Source organism: Chinchilla lanigera, unplaced genomic scaffold, assembly GCF_000276665.1.
Source record: "Chinchilla lanigera isolate Chin_1 unplaced genomic scaffold, ChiLan1.0 scaffold00007, whole genome shotgun sequence".
In the NCBI taxonomy this organism is placed as follows: domain Eukaryota; kingdom Metazoa; phylum Chordata; class Mammalia; order Rodentia; family Chinchillidae; genus Chinchilla; species Chinchilla lanigera.
In genome coordinates this window covers 16,834,047-16,850,365 of record NW_004955408.1, presented here as the reverse complement: position 1 = coordinate 16,850,365, position 16,319 = coordinate 16,834,047, and the positions used below count along the sequence as shown (strand labels likewise).

General features: G+C 39.1%; 1 protein-coding gene across 1 annotated transcript; it reads right to left on the bottom strand.

Annotated features, from left to right (window-relative positions):
- Positions 1–4,316, bottom strand: Ccng1 (cyclin G1; the record flags this gene model as incomplete). Its single annotated transcript, XM_005376279.2, is given in 6 exon segments — positions 1–214; positions 539–637; positions 719–797; positions 1,075–1,328; positions 2,767–3,030; positions 4,072–4,316. Coding segments are annotated over 5 exon segments (888 nt in total). The 5' UTR covers positions 4,072–4,316.
- Positions 4,317–16,319: the final 12,003 nt, after the last annotated feature.

Sequence of the window (16,319 nt, the reverse complement as noted above, 5' to 3'; positions counted from 1 at the left end):
GAAAAACATACAAATTTACCAATTAAGGAACCGTTTCAGGGATTGTTGGAAGGTGAGTTATTCTATAGTAACTATGCTTCAGTTGCCGTGCAGTACGCCCGGAAACAATCCACTTCAACTTCTGAACATTTGGCTTGGAACACTTGTTTGACGAATATTCAGTTAAACACTTGGATACAAGCTCTTGCCAGAAGGTCAGATCTCTGCCATTTATCTATATATAAATTTATAAATGTTAGTAAAAAAATTAAAAGTTCTACTGTATTTAACTATAGTAATAAATACAATCGTATCATGTTAAAAATGTTTATAATTTTAAAAGTTATTAGTACATGTTTGCAGTACATAATTTGGTGAGGGGAGTTGGTACATGTACATAACACATCTTTAATGTGTTTTTTCCTCTTCAAGAAAAAACTGAGGCAAGCTACTTAAATTTCATAAAAACACATGACAACTCAGTTTACTTCAGGAGAGAGCGCAAGGGGTTAAGTTTCTTTAGCAGTTGTTAACAGGATTTAGGGTGACCTTGACATACCTTGGAATGTTTCTGAAGACATTCTACTCCTTCTGTTAACTCCACACACTTCTGTGCTTGGATCTCCAATGCAATGATAGATAAGGCCAACACAGAAGGCTAGAAGAGATAAATATAAAGTAAATGTCAAATATAAAAATAGGCCTATATAAAAACCTTTGATCTTTATAAAATACTTACCTTTGCTTTAGAAAATATGATCCTGCAGTGACATGCCTTAAGCTGAGCTTCTAGTCTTTCAAAATTGAGGCTGTTTTTCCTTTAGAAATAAAATGAGATTGATTTTATGTAGATTACATCTACTTGGGAGATACTTTTAGAAAAATACTGGTCAGTTTTTAAAATAAAGCTTCTGCACATTTTCTATAAAAGAAAGTCATCTGAAATAAATTCCCTTCCATCAGAGATACTAATTTCTTGAAGGTACCAGACATGAGTTTTGATAGAATTTTAAGAGAATATGGGTCGATTTTAGGAAATATACAGATAGTATTCTAATTTTCAAACTTATTGTGATCAAAACAAAGATCACATACCTTTCAAAGGGCAAGTTCTCTTGAATGAGTGAATAATAGAGCTGTAGAAACTGAAAGGCAGTGGTAGCTTTGACTTTCCAACACACCTTCTCCAACACAATCTTTTCCATTCTCATCAGATCTGAAACCGTGAACCTGTACTGACTTATCCGGATCAAGTCAGTTGCCAGTGGGACATTCCTTTCTTCTTCTATTGATTTTACAGCCAAATAGAAGCAGCTCAGTCCAACACACCCAAGGTGCTTGGGCTGTACCTAAAATCAAAGCCAAAAACAGTGAAGACTGTGTCTCTACTTTGTTTCAATAAGTAAAATATAAAGGATAACCTAGAAGTAAAACCCACTATTGTGAAAATGTATCCTTGGGATCTATTTCTTAGGTCTGATGGATTTAACAACATTCACCCATGCCTAAACAACTGCAGCTTGTTATTACATGCCCCACTTGGTACCGTTTGGTTTCAGCATAAAAATTTACTGATTTTTAATCACAGTGGAACTATAAGCAAAAACTTTCTCTAATTCATCCAAGTAAGTTAACTGACTGGTCAGCACTTTAACACCAAAAACGCAGCACATTATGGCTTACTCACAAAGGGTCTTTCCAGGATAGTGTGTGTTTTTCCAGGCTGTTTTCTTTGTAGTAACACATATAAAACAGTTTTAAAAGAATGTAACACCTTCTCTTTACTCTGCCTTAAAGTTCTATCCTCTATCACTTTCTCCCTTATTTTCTGAATGTCCACAGGAAGAAGCACATTTACAGCTCTCTCCAGTCTTTATGTTCCAGCTCAAATGAAACTTCAAGGTTACATCAACACCTGTTCTCTTTGCTTTCTTTGTGAACTTCAGCAGTAAATTTATGCCTCTATAAAGGCATAATGTAATTATGGCTTGAACTATATGTAGTTATCTGTGTAATCACCTTATTCCCACATAAGACTTGAAAGACATGTATATCATTCATTTATGCAACATTTATAGATTCAACGGTAGTGCTATACGTGCTAAATGACAAGGAATTATTTAATCTGTTGAACTAATATTTTTAACCATTCAACTCAACAAATACTGAGTTAATTCTATATATGATGAATTGCATTTGCTACTGAGGACTAAAATGTGAGTTTCATTCTAATTGTGACATCTTATTATTTTGCAGTATTCCAGGGTGTACAGGGAAGGCAGATGTACTACTGTATTTTTAACACCTAGGGTCTAAGAGCTATACAGATGTCTTCTTTGTTCAGAATAGGAAACTAACAATAGAAAAGCTCCTCTACTGCAGGGACACCGAAGCTGGAATAGTGATTAATATCCTAATTCCTAACTACAATCTAGCATTCTGCCTCTAACAGACATCCTTAAATTTGAAAGCAGCTATTAGTAAATGGAAATATACAGGCCATCAAGAAAAGTTTTTTAAAGACAGCCAATTTCCTTACTGTAAGATATTGCAAATAACTATTTGATATTAGACTATATTCCATCTCAGAATATAACAAAAGATGCATTGTTCTTAATCACAATGAGGAAGCATATTAATATTATAGTACACAGAATTACCATAGTGTTTTGAATATTCACTGAAAAGGCAAAAGGTTAAGTTTATGAATACCAGGCAAGAGGCAGCAATTCCATCTCTAAAATACACTGAGCAAAAATTAAATACAGTAGTGTAACTTAAACGTACCTTCATTTTAGACAGGAATCTGTCCAGTAAATTCACAGCTAGAGAAAACGTCTCCGTATCAAAGCCAAAGAACTGAGTTAGACTAAGAAGATCTTTTACTTCAAAGTCCCTTAGTCTTGCAGTCATTCTGAGGCCATTATCATGTGCAGATTCAATTAGTCTCAAGCCGCAGACCTTTGGCTGACATCTGGCCTCCTGTTCCAACAGGGTATTTAGCTGGTGTAGCAGTTTCTGAGAGTCAGTTGTTGTCAGTACTTCTATCATCTATATATAGAACAGATCCCAGAAAGGAGTGTAAGAGTAGCCCATCCCACTCTCCTTAGCCTTCTCGGTTTTGTACCACGAAGGGCTTTTAGAAATACCTGTCTCCTCTCCCTCAGTGGGGAGAATGAACTTAATTTAATGTAAAATGCTATGACTTTTCCCCCCTTCTACATTTGGTCACATCTTAAATTGTGAGTTCCTAGAAGATAGCAACCATACCTTTAAAAAAATTACAAAACTTAAAGAAATAGTTATTCACTGTCAACCGATAACCACTAACACACACTGTAAAACAGGATAGAAAACTGAAATCAGGTGGTAGTATGCATTGTCATATATTAACTAAGTGAATGAGTTAATGAGTTCCTCATCTGTATAGTGGGAAAAAGCTCCTTAATGAGTTCCTCATCTGTAAAGTGGGAAAAAGCCTCGTTACCTATCTTGTTGCCTTGCATGGACTAAAGGAAATCACATAAAGAGCTTAGCACACAGGCAGGTGCTTAACAACCACTGGACAATACTGAGCTTACTTCTACATCTGTAAAGTCTGTCTCGTCGAATGGCTGGAAAGATTACCCAAGACGATTCACTTGGAGGCCAGCACAGTACTTAGCACACGGTACTCCATAATAGTTAAGTTTCATCACTGTTAGGAAAGGAAAATTACTGAGTGCCTGGGAGCACGTCGCGGGGCGGGCGCTAACCAGGTCTGCACGACGAATCTGAAAATCCCACTAATGTAAGTGTGCATACCACATCTAAGTCCTGCACACACCGAAGGTCCCCCTCGCAGCGATTTAGAGACAGGAAGGCCGGGGGTCTTAGGGCTGGCCAGGTGAGAAACCGCTAACTTCAGGGTCCTAAGTCTCGCTCCAGGGACGGGGGTGGGAGTCGCGAAGACACCGGAGGAGGGATCGGCTCCGCCCCCCAGGCTCCGACTAGCCCGGGCTTGTGCCCTCACGCGCAGGAACAGCGCGCGGGCAGACCCAGCCCCAACCACGCTCCCCGGCCGCACCAGGGCGACCCCCAATCCCAGCTCACCTCGGCAGAGACTGCGGCTCCTCCGCGTGGCCACCCTCCCCGGGCCTGCTCTCACCTCGCCCCACGATACCGGATTCGACAGGCCTAGGGGGCGAGGATTCTCGGGGGCAGGAGGGGAGAGGCCCGGGGAGGGAGAACTGTCCGGGGTGGAGGTCTCCGCAGCGCCTACGAGGATACGACGCCCTCCTGCCGCTGGGACCGAAGCGAAGGGGCTGCGCCTGACCTCTGGAGAAATACAGTACATTGGGGGGCGGGGCTTTCCCGCGAATAGGCATTCTCGCGGCTGATTGGTGTAGTTCTTTTGACTGATGGCCTCCACGCTCCAAAGAGGGCTGGTTCGCAGAGGCAAGAAGCTCAGCCAATCAACGCACACGTCCCATTTTCCGGAGCCCAATGCTCCGCCCCCTTCTGACCACGCCCTTACCGCAAAACGTCTCTTATTGGAGGATTGTCAAAGTATGTTCATTCCAATCCGGTGCAGAACTGAAAACAGCGGGCCAACCCTTGCCCTGGGCAGGTCGTTCTGACACCAGCCAGATTGCCAGGATTTCATTCCAGAATGTACTGGGAGTTTTTGTTCTGTGTAGTTTACTGGTTACTCAGTGGTTCTGGTTCCTTTTTTTGTCAAAAATACAATGACGAGTTTAAAAAAAAGTCAAGCTTTGATTTTTTATTGCACAGAGGGAGAGGTGGTAGGTTTTCTATGGTGTAGTTTATTAAATTCCAGTGAGTTCTCATTGTGAGATTTGGAGGCTGATTGATCCTTGTCTTGTTTGTGATTTTATTAAATACTGTAATGGAGTTGGACTATGTAATTTCTTGATCCTTTACCACTTTTGTGAATTTTTTTTTAAAACATATCTAAATTTAAAAGTTGGCATAGTGCTTTAAATGACGTCAAATCAAAGGTGTGTGGTAGACTGTTAAGAGCGGTACCATAGATACATAACGTACTGAAGTGGTTAATACCTCAGTCACATAGCTTCGTGACTTTTAGAAAACGGCTCAAATCAGGAAGGGACTTTGGTCCCACCTGAAAGGAAGTTGACAACTGAGATCACTTAAGGCGTAATTTTAATAAAAAATGCTTAGTGCCATTACGTGAATTTACAAATGTACCTATTTTTCCTTTTGGCTCTTAATTCCCATTATTCCTAATTACTAAAAAGTAGTTTAGGAACCATAAAATCTTTATGGCAAGAAAGAGCATGCACCAGTTAATATTAACATTAATTGAACTTATGTCCTAATGCAAGGCAAACCAGGCTGGTTCCTGACCTCTGAATGTGTATTCCTGACCTTTGAATGTGTATTTGAATGTGAATGGGTCACATAAACATTGTGTTACTCAGCTTTTTGTCTGTAATCAAATACCTGAGAAACTCACTTAAAGGAGGAAATGTTTCAAGTGGACCCTCAAGCTACAGCTGGCCTGACATACCAACAACTTGGGTTATGACCGGAATTTTACTTTTAATTTACGACCAAAGTCTTGAGTTATGACCCGAATGCCGGCTGCTTGTGCTTCTAGATGGTCTCAGATACAGATTCAACCCTTAAAGAGTTCTGGAAGGCACATTACAACATCCTTTTCTGTATGGGGTTAAGAAATCTGGGCCAGTGTGTCTCTAAGGACACAGATCTGTCTGTATATGGGAAAGAGACTTTGAAAGGTATGCAGAGGAGCCTGAGCCTTCCATTGACAGCTGGAGTTACAACCAGCCCTCGGGAACAAGGTGAGTTTGTACGTCAAGGGTCCACTTTTGTTTGGCCTCATGGTCAGCTGGCTCCATTTCGTCTAGCCTCAGTGAAGAAGAAACACGATGGCAGAGGCTGTGGTGAAGGAAAGCTACTCAGCTCCTGGCAGGCAGGAAGCAGAGAGGGTGGAAAAGCCAGAGAGAGGAAGGGACTGGTCAAGACACTGCATACCCTTCCATGCAGATCCTCAGTGACCTGCTTCTTCCAAGCAGGCCCACCTCCCAGTAGCCCATTCAGCTGATGATCTCACTGATGGATTAATTGCTTGATGAAGTCAGAACCCCCTGATCCAATCGCATCTCCCTTTGAACATCAGGTTCTCCATAAATGAGTCTTTGGGCAACAGTTCATATTTAAATCATAATAAACATATAGACTCTGGAATAAAATGAACTCATTTTCATTTCCAGAAATTATGGGACTTTTACCAAGTTGTTTAATCATAATGAATTTCTTTTCTCAAAAATAGGAAGTAAAAATATGTTACTCATAGAGGAACTGAGTGAATTGAATAATGGAAAGTCTAAAAAGAGATAACCACTATTCTCAGAACACATTAAATGACTTGATAAATGGTAGCCTATATTATTAACTTCCTAACATTTGTTTGTGTTGCCAGACTTAGTCCTCTATTGTCAGCCTAGAGGAATCAAAGTATTAGAATTATTTAGCATTAATTAAAATATCTAAATGGGATGTATGATTTCTACATCTTATATGTGAATTTTTTACTTGAGAGCTTTTACAATTTATGTAAAAAAAATTGTTTTGCTAGGTGTGGTGGTGCACATCTATAATTCCAGCACTTGAGAGGCTGAGGACGGAGGATGGCTGTGAGTTTGAGGCCAGACTGGGCTCCATAGTGAGTTCAAGGCCAACCCGAACTACATAGTGAGGCCCCGTCTCAAAAAAAATTTTTTTTTCTTTCAGATTAGGATTTTGTTTTATTAAAATGGCAAATTCCTTATGTGAAAAATTACTTCATTAGTCCTGAAGAAATATAAATATAAATCACTTCAAATGGAACATTCGTTGCCTTTTCTCCCTCCCTTTCCAGTGCTATTTTAATTCTATAATATTAGATACAGGCTACCATTTGAATAATTTAAAATGCCTAATTAGAAAAATGTGAAAATGAAACAATGACCTGCTCTTACAAAAAAAGAAAATGAGCCCTTCAATAAGTATGATTTAATTTTTTTTTTTTTTTTGAGATAGGATCTTGCTATGCAGTTCAGATTGGCTTTGAACCCACTACGGAGCCCAGGCTGGCTTCAGACTCACAGTGATCCTCCTGCCTCAGCCTCCCAAGTGCTGGGATTGCAAGCATGTGCCATTGCACCTGGCTATGATTTTATTTTTAAAGAACTATACGTTTAGTAGTGAGCTCCTAACAGGAATTTTTCAAATGATTAACTTGTATTTTCTAGGCTCAATAATATGGTAAACTCCTCTCTTCCTACTTTCTTCTCTATCACTAGGTAAGTGTGAAAATAAGCAATGCTCAGCTTAAGGACCCTGAGGCCGAGCAAGAATCCAGAGATGATATCATCATATTCTCTACAGTGTCACCTGTATAAGTGCTTTTGAACAACACTAGTTTTGTTTTGTTTTGTTTTGTTTTTTATCAAGCAGGTATAACAAGGGTGGTGTCAAATGCTGCCGGAATTCATAGGGAAATTCCTAGTTCGTTCTGTTTCCATCGTGGAGGTGGAAGAGCCTTTCCTTTTCTTCCAGCACAATGTACAAGCATGCCATCCTCTGTTCTGACTCCCTGACAAATGTCTAAAACAATTAGATGTAGCTTGTCCTACTGTGATGAAGAGTAAGGAAGTATGGATTAAGAGAAATAGAAGGCTTAGAGCAAGGCGTAGTGGCACACATCTGTAGCCCCAGCACTCGGGAGGCTGAGGCAGGAGGATCATTGAGAGTTCGAGCCCAGCCTGGACTACAAAGTGAGTTCAAGCCCAGCCTGAACTGAATAGTGAGACCCTGTCTCAAACAAAACAAAACAAAACAAAACAAAGTCTCATCTGAGTCCTGTTCCCTCATTCCAGTTCCTTTCTGGAACTGCTCACAGCCTCCACCACCTCTTTAGCTGTGCTATAGTAAAGATACTGTGCTTCTTGATTTGAAGATAAATTGTTTGTAGTGGCTTCTTTGGTTGTTTATTCAAATTTAGCTTACTTGTCTCTTTGCATTGTACTGAAATAAGGAACTTCATAGGTCAGGATCTTTGCTTCCAGACTGGCTGTAAACTGAACTGGTGCAGACATCTTTGCTTCAGGTCCACTTTGTTTATCTCTTTAGCCTTTTAACTCTTCTTCCCTCTTCTGATTTTGCCTTTGCATTTTTCTCTCCTCAACCTCAATCTCCTAATAATCAGCAATTCCTAAGCTGGTTGTTTTCTCACTGCTTCTTGTGTTGGTTGTGGGTCAAAGCCTCTCTGCAACTGTCAGCTTCTGCTGCTGGTAGCAGTGGGGAGCCCGCTTCCTCCACTGCAACAGCTGGTGGATGAGTGTGGAGGAAAACCATATAAGTTAGGGTAATGTGTGCTATATTACAGTTTGTCTCCAAACAAATAAAAAATATTTTCAGGGAAACAAGTGACTAGCTGTGAACTACAGGTTGTGCAGAGGTATGCACTGTAGGCCAGAGGAATGCACGAAGGCTTAAACTAAGAAGTGACTACAGGTAGGTGTCAAGGGAGGAAATTCTTGAAGAAGATATCCAAGAGGCTGTGATTTCTGATTTGAGTTTTGAAAGATTTAGCTAAGTGAAGAGGCCAGCACAAAAGGCATTCCAGACAAAAGCAACAATATGTACAAAGTCACAAAGGAAGGAGAGATTAAACTGATTTCTGCAAATGGAATATAGGGTATCCTGTCTAAAGTGAGAAGGGTGTTAGAAGAGGTGGTTTAGTAAGGAGACTGGATGGAGAAGCAGGTGTTCATACCAAGGGATCACATACACCATGTGCATCATTCTTAGAATTTTGGACTTTTTTCATGCAGATTTGGAGGAGCCAACCATAGGAATAGAAGTGAATGCCACCATGAGTATGTATTTAAAATGACCACTTGACAACCAGGTGAAGATGGAAGGGAAAGGGTAGGGAAGTTAGGCATTGCCTTCACACAGGAAACAGGTGAAGATTAGATGGTGGGGGTGAGAGTGAGGATGGTGAGGAAGAGATGGAGCCAGGGACCGTAGGAAGCAGAGTTGATGGACTGTTGTCACTGATCAGATTTAGGTCATCAGAAAGAAGGAGGACTAAGGGATAGTATCCAAGCTTCTGTTTTTTAAAAAAAGAACAAATGAGGTTCTTTTTATGTATGTATTACAATGCAGGAAAAAGACCGGCTTTGCCAGAGAATGACCCTAGCTCAAGATGCCAGAGGCACGTCAAGGCAGAGATGTTCGAAGAGCAGTGAGAGAAACATTTGGTGCCATAGGTAGGTTTGAGATTCAGAAGAACATAAGAGGGTGATTTGAATCATGGAAATAGAACAGTTAGGGAGAGTTGAAAGTGTTGGGTCTGAAGAGAGAATCTAGGGAGGTGGAGAATCTAAAAATAGAGGACAGAGAGGAAAGAAGGATATCAAAAGAGAATATCTTGTAGAAACCAGGAGGAAGTATTTCAGGATAGAGTAAGCACAGTGTCTGATGCTGTTGAGAGGATGAGGTGAAGTACCATCAAGATAGAGAAAAAATGAACCAAAATATATGAACCACATTTGTAAGGAACTTGACTGAAAAAGGTAAAGGTAGCAGCAAGAGGGTAGACACAGCATTAAGAGACATACTGCTTTTTGAAGATGAGGTAGAACTGTGTCTATTTAAATAATGTCAGGAAAGTGGCAGCAGGAAAAAGGAGGTATTTGACTACTGGAACAATCTGGGGTCTCATCTGACATTAGTCAATTAAACTGACATTAGTGAGTTGACACTTTGGTAAGCTGTATTGTGATAGAAGCTTCTAGTCAAAACTCAAAGTCTACAGAGGAAGCAAAAAACGGAGAGGACAAACATTCTAGGTACTTAGCGTACTTAAAATTCTCTGGCTAGACCTTTAAAAAATCACTAATCGCTCTATAAATGTTCATATTTCCTGTACTATTTTATATTCAAAGTACCCATTTTCAAATTATTCAAAGGATTCTTCTTGACTTAAAATGTTTTCACGTGAAAAGAGAACACTTATACAATGGTTTTTGGAATGTAAATTAGCTTAGTCATTATGAAAAACAGTATGGAGTTTCTTTGAAAGATTCAAAATAGAACTTCCATATGATCCCACTACTGGGTATATATTTGAAGGAAGAAATCAGAAATGTTGAAGAGACATTTACATTCCTATGTTTGCTACAGAATAATTCACAATAACCAACAAATGGATTCCACCTCAGTGTCAATTAACAGATAAATGGATAAAGAAAATGTAGCATGTATATACAGTTGGATATTATTCAGCCATAGAAAGTATAAAATCTTGTCATTTTTAAGAACCTCATAGAACCAGTGGTCATTGTCTTAAGCGAAATAAGCCAGGCACAAAAAATAAAATACTGCATAATCTCAGCCGTATGTGAAATATAAAAATTTGATCTCACAGAAAAGGCTGGAGATTGTAGAGGAGAAAGAGTGATGGAGCAAGTTGGTCAAAGGATACTAAGGTTTGTAGAAGTTCTACTCTGCTATTGCACAGTATGGTGACGATAGATAATGATAAAGATGACATATTTTCATTAGTACATGTTTATTTATTTATTTTTATTTTAAAGAGTAAGAGAAGGATAACAATAATGAGGGGGGGGGCTTACCAAATTACAGACAAAGTGGTAGGAAATTATCAATGGTTATTGTTTTACATATTGTTATCTACAAGATAGTTTCTCAGGAAAACAAATAGACAAATAATAGTGAGTTACAGACAAAAGAGGTAGGAGATTATCAATAGTTGTACTCCACTTAGGTATCTTTGAAAGAAATTAAATAGAACTATACATGAGTGACCTATTGAATAATCATTAACTATTCTCAATGGTTGTTGTAGGAAACACATAATGGTAGACATGCATCCATTTATGAAATAGGATAGGAACAATACAAACATTACAGAGTTATGGATAGATTAGTAGGAAAATATCAATGACTGCTGTAATACATGTTGGTATCCTAGAAGTGGTTTCTCAGGAAGATAGAGATACTCAAGAAGGATCTAACAAGTAGTTACAGCCTAAGGGCTGTCAAAAATCAAGTGAGCCATCTGGGGCCAAAGCCATTTTTTGTAGTGTTTTCTCTCCAGCCTCCCATTGCATTGGGACCCCACAGCCAGTTAGTGTCCTCTCCCCAACTGTCAGCACAGGCAGCAGGAATCCTGTTGCAGACTTCTCCAGGACTCCACCACAGCCTGTACTGTCAGGGGATGAATGGCATGTATTGTGCAAGGTCCTCCTGGTTTACAGCTTCCGAGCGGCTCTCATGACCCCAGTCCACAGGACCTCTGACCCCTCGGGCTTAGTCTGCATTCTCATGTTCTCTGAGTCCTTGTTCAGCAGCTGCTCCTCTGCTGACTCTGGACCTTTCTGGTTCTCAATGGCAGGAGCAAGAGTGGCCTGTTGTATAGCATGTATTCCCAGGGGTTTTTCCATGTTTGAATGATTCACACACATCCTTAGGTGGGCATCTGCAGCCGGTGCATGGTGGGCCAATTGTGTCATTGTTTCTCTGTGTCATGATAGTTCTCAATTGAGCAGCGGCAGCCAGCCTGAAGGCCGGCATGCCACAGCGCTCTCGTCCGCATGGCTCCCTGCGCGACAGGGGCCCTCCCTCCAGGGGCCTACGAGGCAGGGAGCGAGGTGCTGGTCGGAAGACTGGCGCTCCCCGCCTGTGGCTCCCCATGTGCCGGGGGCCCTCCCTCCGGGGCTAGTACATGTTTAGAACACATAATTATTACATTCATGTTAGAGAATTGGTACAGATACATAATACATATTAATTGTATTTTATCCCATTCCCTTCTCTTCCCCTCCCCAAGCTTCATCTCTTGGTCTCTTTCTCATTTGCAGAAGATCTATCTTCCTATTTCCTATTAACCACATATTTTTATTCTGATCTTTGATTTAGTTATACTTTGGATTTCTCATATAAGATAAGTCATATGATATTTGGGTTTGTATGTCTTGTTTGTTTCACTGAATATTACCGTGTCAAAGTATATCTATTCCATACAACTGATTCAAATTCACCCTTATTTTTAGAAGGGTACTCAATTGTGTATAAACATAATGTTTTCTATATCTGTTCATCTGTTGATGACATACAGGCTACTTCTAAGGCTTAGCTACTACCAATGAGTTGTACTGCTATAAACTTGGGAATTCATAAATCAATGTAATAAGGTGCCTTTAACTCTTTCAGGAAGATACCTACTAGTAGGGGAATTGCTGGGTTGAACGAAATTTCTGTTTTTAGTTTTTGAGGAATCTCAATACTGAAATCGATAGTGGTTATACCAGTTTACATTTTCACCAACAACATAGAAGTGTTCCTTTTTCAATACAGTCCTGACAACACTTGTTATTGTTTGATTTCTTGATGATAGATATTCTTTCTGGAGTAAGATGGAATCACTCTCTTGTTTTAATTTTGGTCTCTCTCACTAAGGGCCAACAAAGTTCAAAAATTTTTTATATATTTATTGGCTGCATGTACTTTTTCTCAGAAGTGTCTATTCATTTCAGTTGCACATTTTTTTGCTTTTGTCTTTTATTTTGGGAGTCTAATATTTTTGAGTTTGCTATATATGTCAGATATTAGTCTTCTCTTCAGGTATAGCTGGCAAAATTTTTTCTCATTCTATAGGTTGGCTCTTTACCCTGTTGGTTGTTTCCTTTGTTGTAAAGATTTTTAAATTTTATGTAATCCCATTTGTTAATTCTTGGTGCTATTTCTTATGCAATTGGTGTTCTGTTTAGAAAGTTCTTGCCTACACTGATGACTTTAAGAGTTTCACCTATTTTGTCTTCCAGTAGGTTGTTTCTGTGTTAATATCTACAGCTTTGATCCTATTTGACTTTAGTTTGGTACGTGGTGGGAGATATGGGCCTGGTTTCAATCTTCTGCTTGTGGGTAGCCAGTTTTCCCATAACCATTTGCTAAAGAGGCAATCTTTTTTCCAGTGCATATTTTTGGCCCCTTTATCAAAGATCGGGTGGCTGAATGTACCTGGAGATGTTTCTGCAGTCTCCACTGTGTTCCATCAATCCATATGTCTGTTTTGTGCCAGTAGCACCCTGTTTTTAATCACTGTAGCTTGGTATTATAACCTCAAGTCAGGATTATGATGGCTTTTGCTTTTCTCTTGTTGCCCAAGATTACATTTGCTATTCTGGGTCTCTTCTGGTTTCCTATGAATTCTAGGATTGTTTTCTCTAGTTTTATGAAGAATATTGTTAGATGTTTGATTAGAATTACATGAAAACAACATATCAGTTTTGGAAGTCTGGCCATGTTGACAGTGCTGGTTCTACCTATCCAGTAACAGAGGATGTCTTTACAATTTCTGATATCCTCTTTGATCTCCTTTTTCAGGTATTATAGTTTTCATTTTAGAAGACTTTTACTTTCTGAGTTAGGTTAACTCCTGAGCATTTAATTTTTCTTGATGCTATTGTAAATAGTATTGTTTTCCTAATTTTTACCTCAGTGGGTAAATTATTGGTGTATAGGAATATTATTGAGTTTTTGTGTTGATTTCTTTTTTTTTTTTGGTCTTTTTGAGTCTCACTATGTAGTTCAGGCTGGTTTTGACCTCACTTTGTAACCCAGGCTGGTTTCAAACTTGGAAGAATCCTCCTGCCTCAGCCTCCTGAGTGCTGGGATTACAGGTGTGCACCACCATGCCTGGCCTTTGTGTTAATTTTGTATTCTGGTACATTGCGGAACTTGGATACTAATTCTAGGAATCTGTCAGTGGAATTTTTAGGTCTTTTACCTAAGAATCATACTATGTGCCGACAATGGTAACTTGACTTCTTCCTTTCTTAGTTTAGTTCCTCAGTTGATGCTTATAAATTGATGCTTATTCCTGAGTTGATGCTTGTACACACCATAGGGTGAGTAGCTTTATTGGTAGTACTTAGAACCATAGGAAATGGCTACTTCTCAGATGTATCTTCCAGGTGTAGCTGGCTCTGGGGACCCAAGGCTGTTGGAAGATCCTACCTCTTCAATTTATTGGAGATGAGAAGTTGCTGCATACTTGGCTGAACCCCTGGTTTTTTGGCACTGACCTATAGTATTTTCTGTGACCCTTAGGCAATCTCAGTCTGGGAATACTTGGAAGAATAATTGGTTAGGACAGTTATGTTACTTTGGCTAAAGTAGTACAATTAGCAATAACAATTGCATTAAACATAGCCTAGAAAATGACAAATTGAGGTAACTATTAATTTGCTACCTTTAACCATATGAACTAGATTTGAGGATATATTACAAAATCTAAAATGAACCAGAAAATTGTATGCAGTAAATAAGCCTTCAATGCATCAATTTTACCCTCAGGGGAGAAAAATTTCAAAGGGGGAAATATAGAGAAATAGAAGAGATGGAAGAGATTAGAAGCAAGACTTGAGTACAAATGAGGATCATGAAAACTTTGGGAAACTGGTGCAGAAGATAGGAGGAAAATAGAGAAGGAAGAAATAAAAACATGAACAGAACAGAACAACAACAACTACAACAAAAAACTAGAAACCATGTTAACACTCATATAAAAACAAGAGCAAACAATGAAGAAAAAGCAAAATAAAAGAAAGAAAATAAGAGAAACAAAAATATCCACTTTAGGTTGTATCTCTACTGTTACTGGTAGACAATGTGGGCAGACAGAGTCCAGATCCATGTTGATTTACGCTAGCAAGCCGGTAGTAGCTTTACAGTGAGGTAGTGGATAATCTTAGCAAGCCTGCATCTTTACTTCCACCGAAGTTCAGGCTGGTTTCTGGCCATGAGGCTGGAGTCAGACATGTTCAGCCTGCAGCAGTTCATGTGCCTCCTGTGGGCTTGAACTTAGCTGGGAACCACTAGATGGATTCAGCAGTTGCTCTGAGTTTTGAGCTCACTTATCCCCTTTCCAATATGGCTTCTGGCTAATTGCCTTCTCTTGCAGGTCATCTGAACCAAAATAACTCACCAGTCACTGAAGTCTGCTGTCTCCACTGCTCCTTTCCACTGGTGTATTTCTCTGTGGAAGCCTCTGGGATAGCTAGAAGTCACCATGCATGTGAAGGTTCCAGCCATCCCTCCATGCAGTGAGTCCAGGCTCAGGGAGAAAACGTCACCGGCTACCTCTTTCTTCTCTGAAGCTTTTCTCTTTACTCTCCCCATGGGCTTCAGTTCTTGCTTCAGATCCTTCCTGGGTCCTGGGGACCCACTTCCCTCCTGCTTTTCTTCTTCAGGTTGCTGTATTGAAGTGATTGGACACCAAATCCTGGAAAGTCTCTTTCTTTGTTTCTCACCACTCTGCCATCTTCCTGGAAGTACTGACTTCTTCCGTTCTTATATACATCTCTTATTTTTTTCTCTTGCCTGTTATGTTTTGATCAGTATATTGAATAGGAGTAGTGAGAGTGGACATCCTTGCCTTGTTCCTGATTTTAGAAGGAAAGTTTCAGCTTTTCTCCATCTAATATGATGTTGGCTCTCGGTTTGTCATAAGTATCTTTTATCAGCTTGAGATATGGTCTTGACTTACAGTTTCTGTGTGCCATGATCAGTTATTATTCAGGGATGATTTTGATTCTTTTGTGTTTATTTAAATAGGTTTCAGGGGCTAGTACGTGATCTATTTTGAAGATAGCTCTGTGTACCCTTAAGAAGAATGTGCTGCTGTGTTAATAGAGTAGAATACTCTATAAATATTTATTTTTATTTTAAAGATAAAAGAATGAAAACGTATTAACAAACACACGGACATAAAACAATAAAAGCAATACAGAATTTCAGACAAGGTGATAAAAACTTAACAACGGTTGTTGTGTTGCATGTTGTTATCTTCAAATTGGTTACTCAGTTAGGCAAATATAGGCATTTAAGATTGATCAAACAATTAAACATTAACTGTTCCTTTCCATAAAACAATAAAAATTAGTAGTACAATTATCTTAGCTGTCTTGTGTATACAAATATACATATTTTCCCCTTCTTTCTGTTTTCTTTTCCTTTATCCCCGTTCTTTCCTTTTGAGCAGTTTCTTGTTTAATAAGTCCACTGTTCAAAGGTATATAGTTCAGCTCTGATATTTCTTTGTTAGTTTTTGTTTAGTTAATCTATTTGTGAAAGTGAGTCATTCTTTTCACCCAGTATGATTGTATTCATTTTTATTTGATATTTTATATCCAGTAGTGTTTATTTTATGAATTTAGATGTACTTATATTTGGTGCATATGTATTTATAATTGTTATCTCTTCCTGTTTTTTTTTTT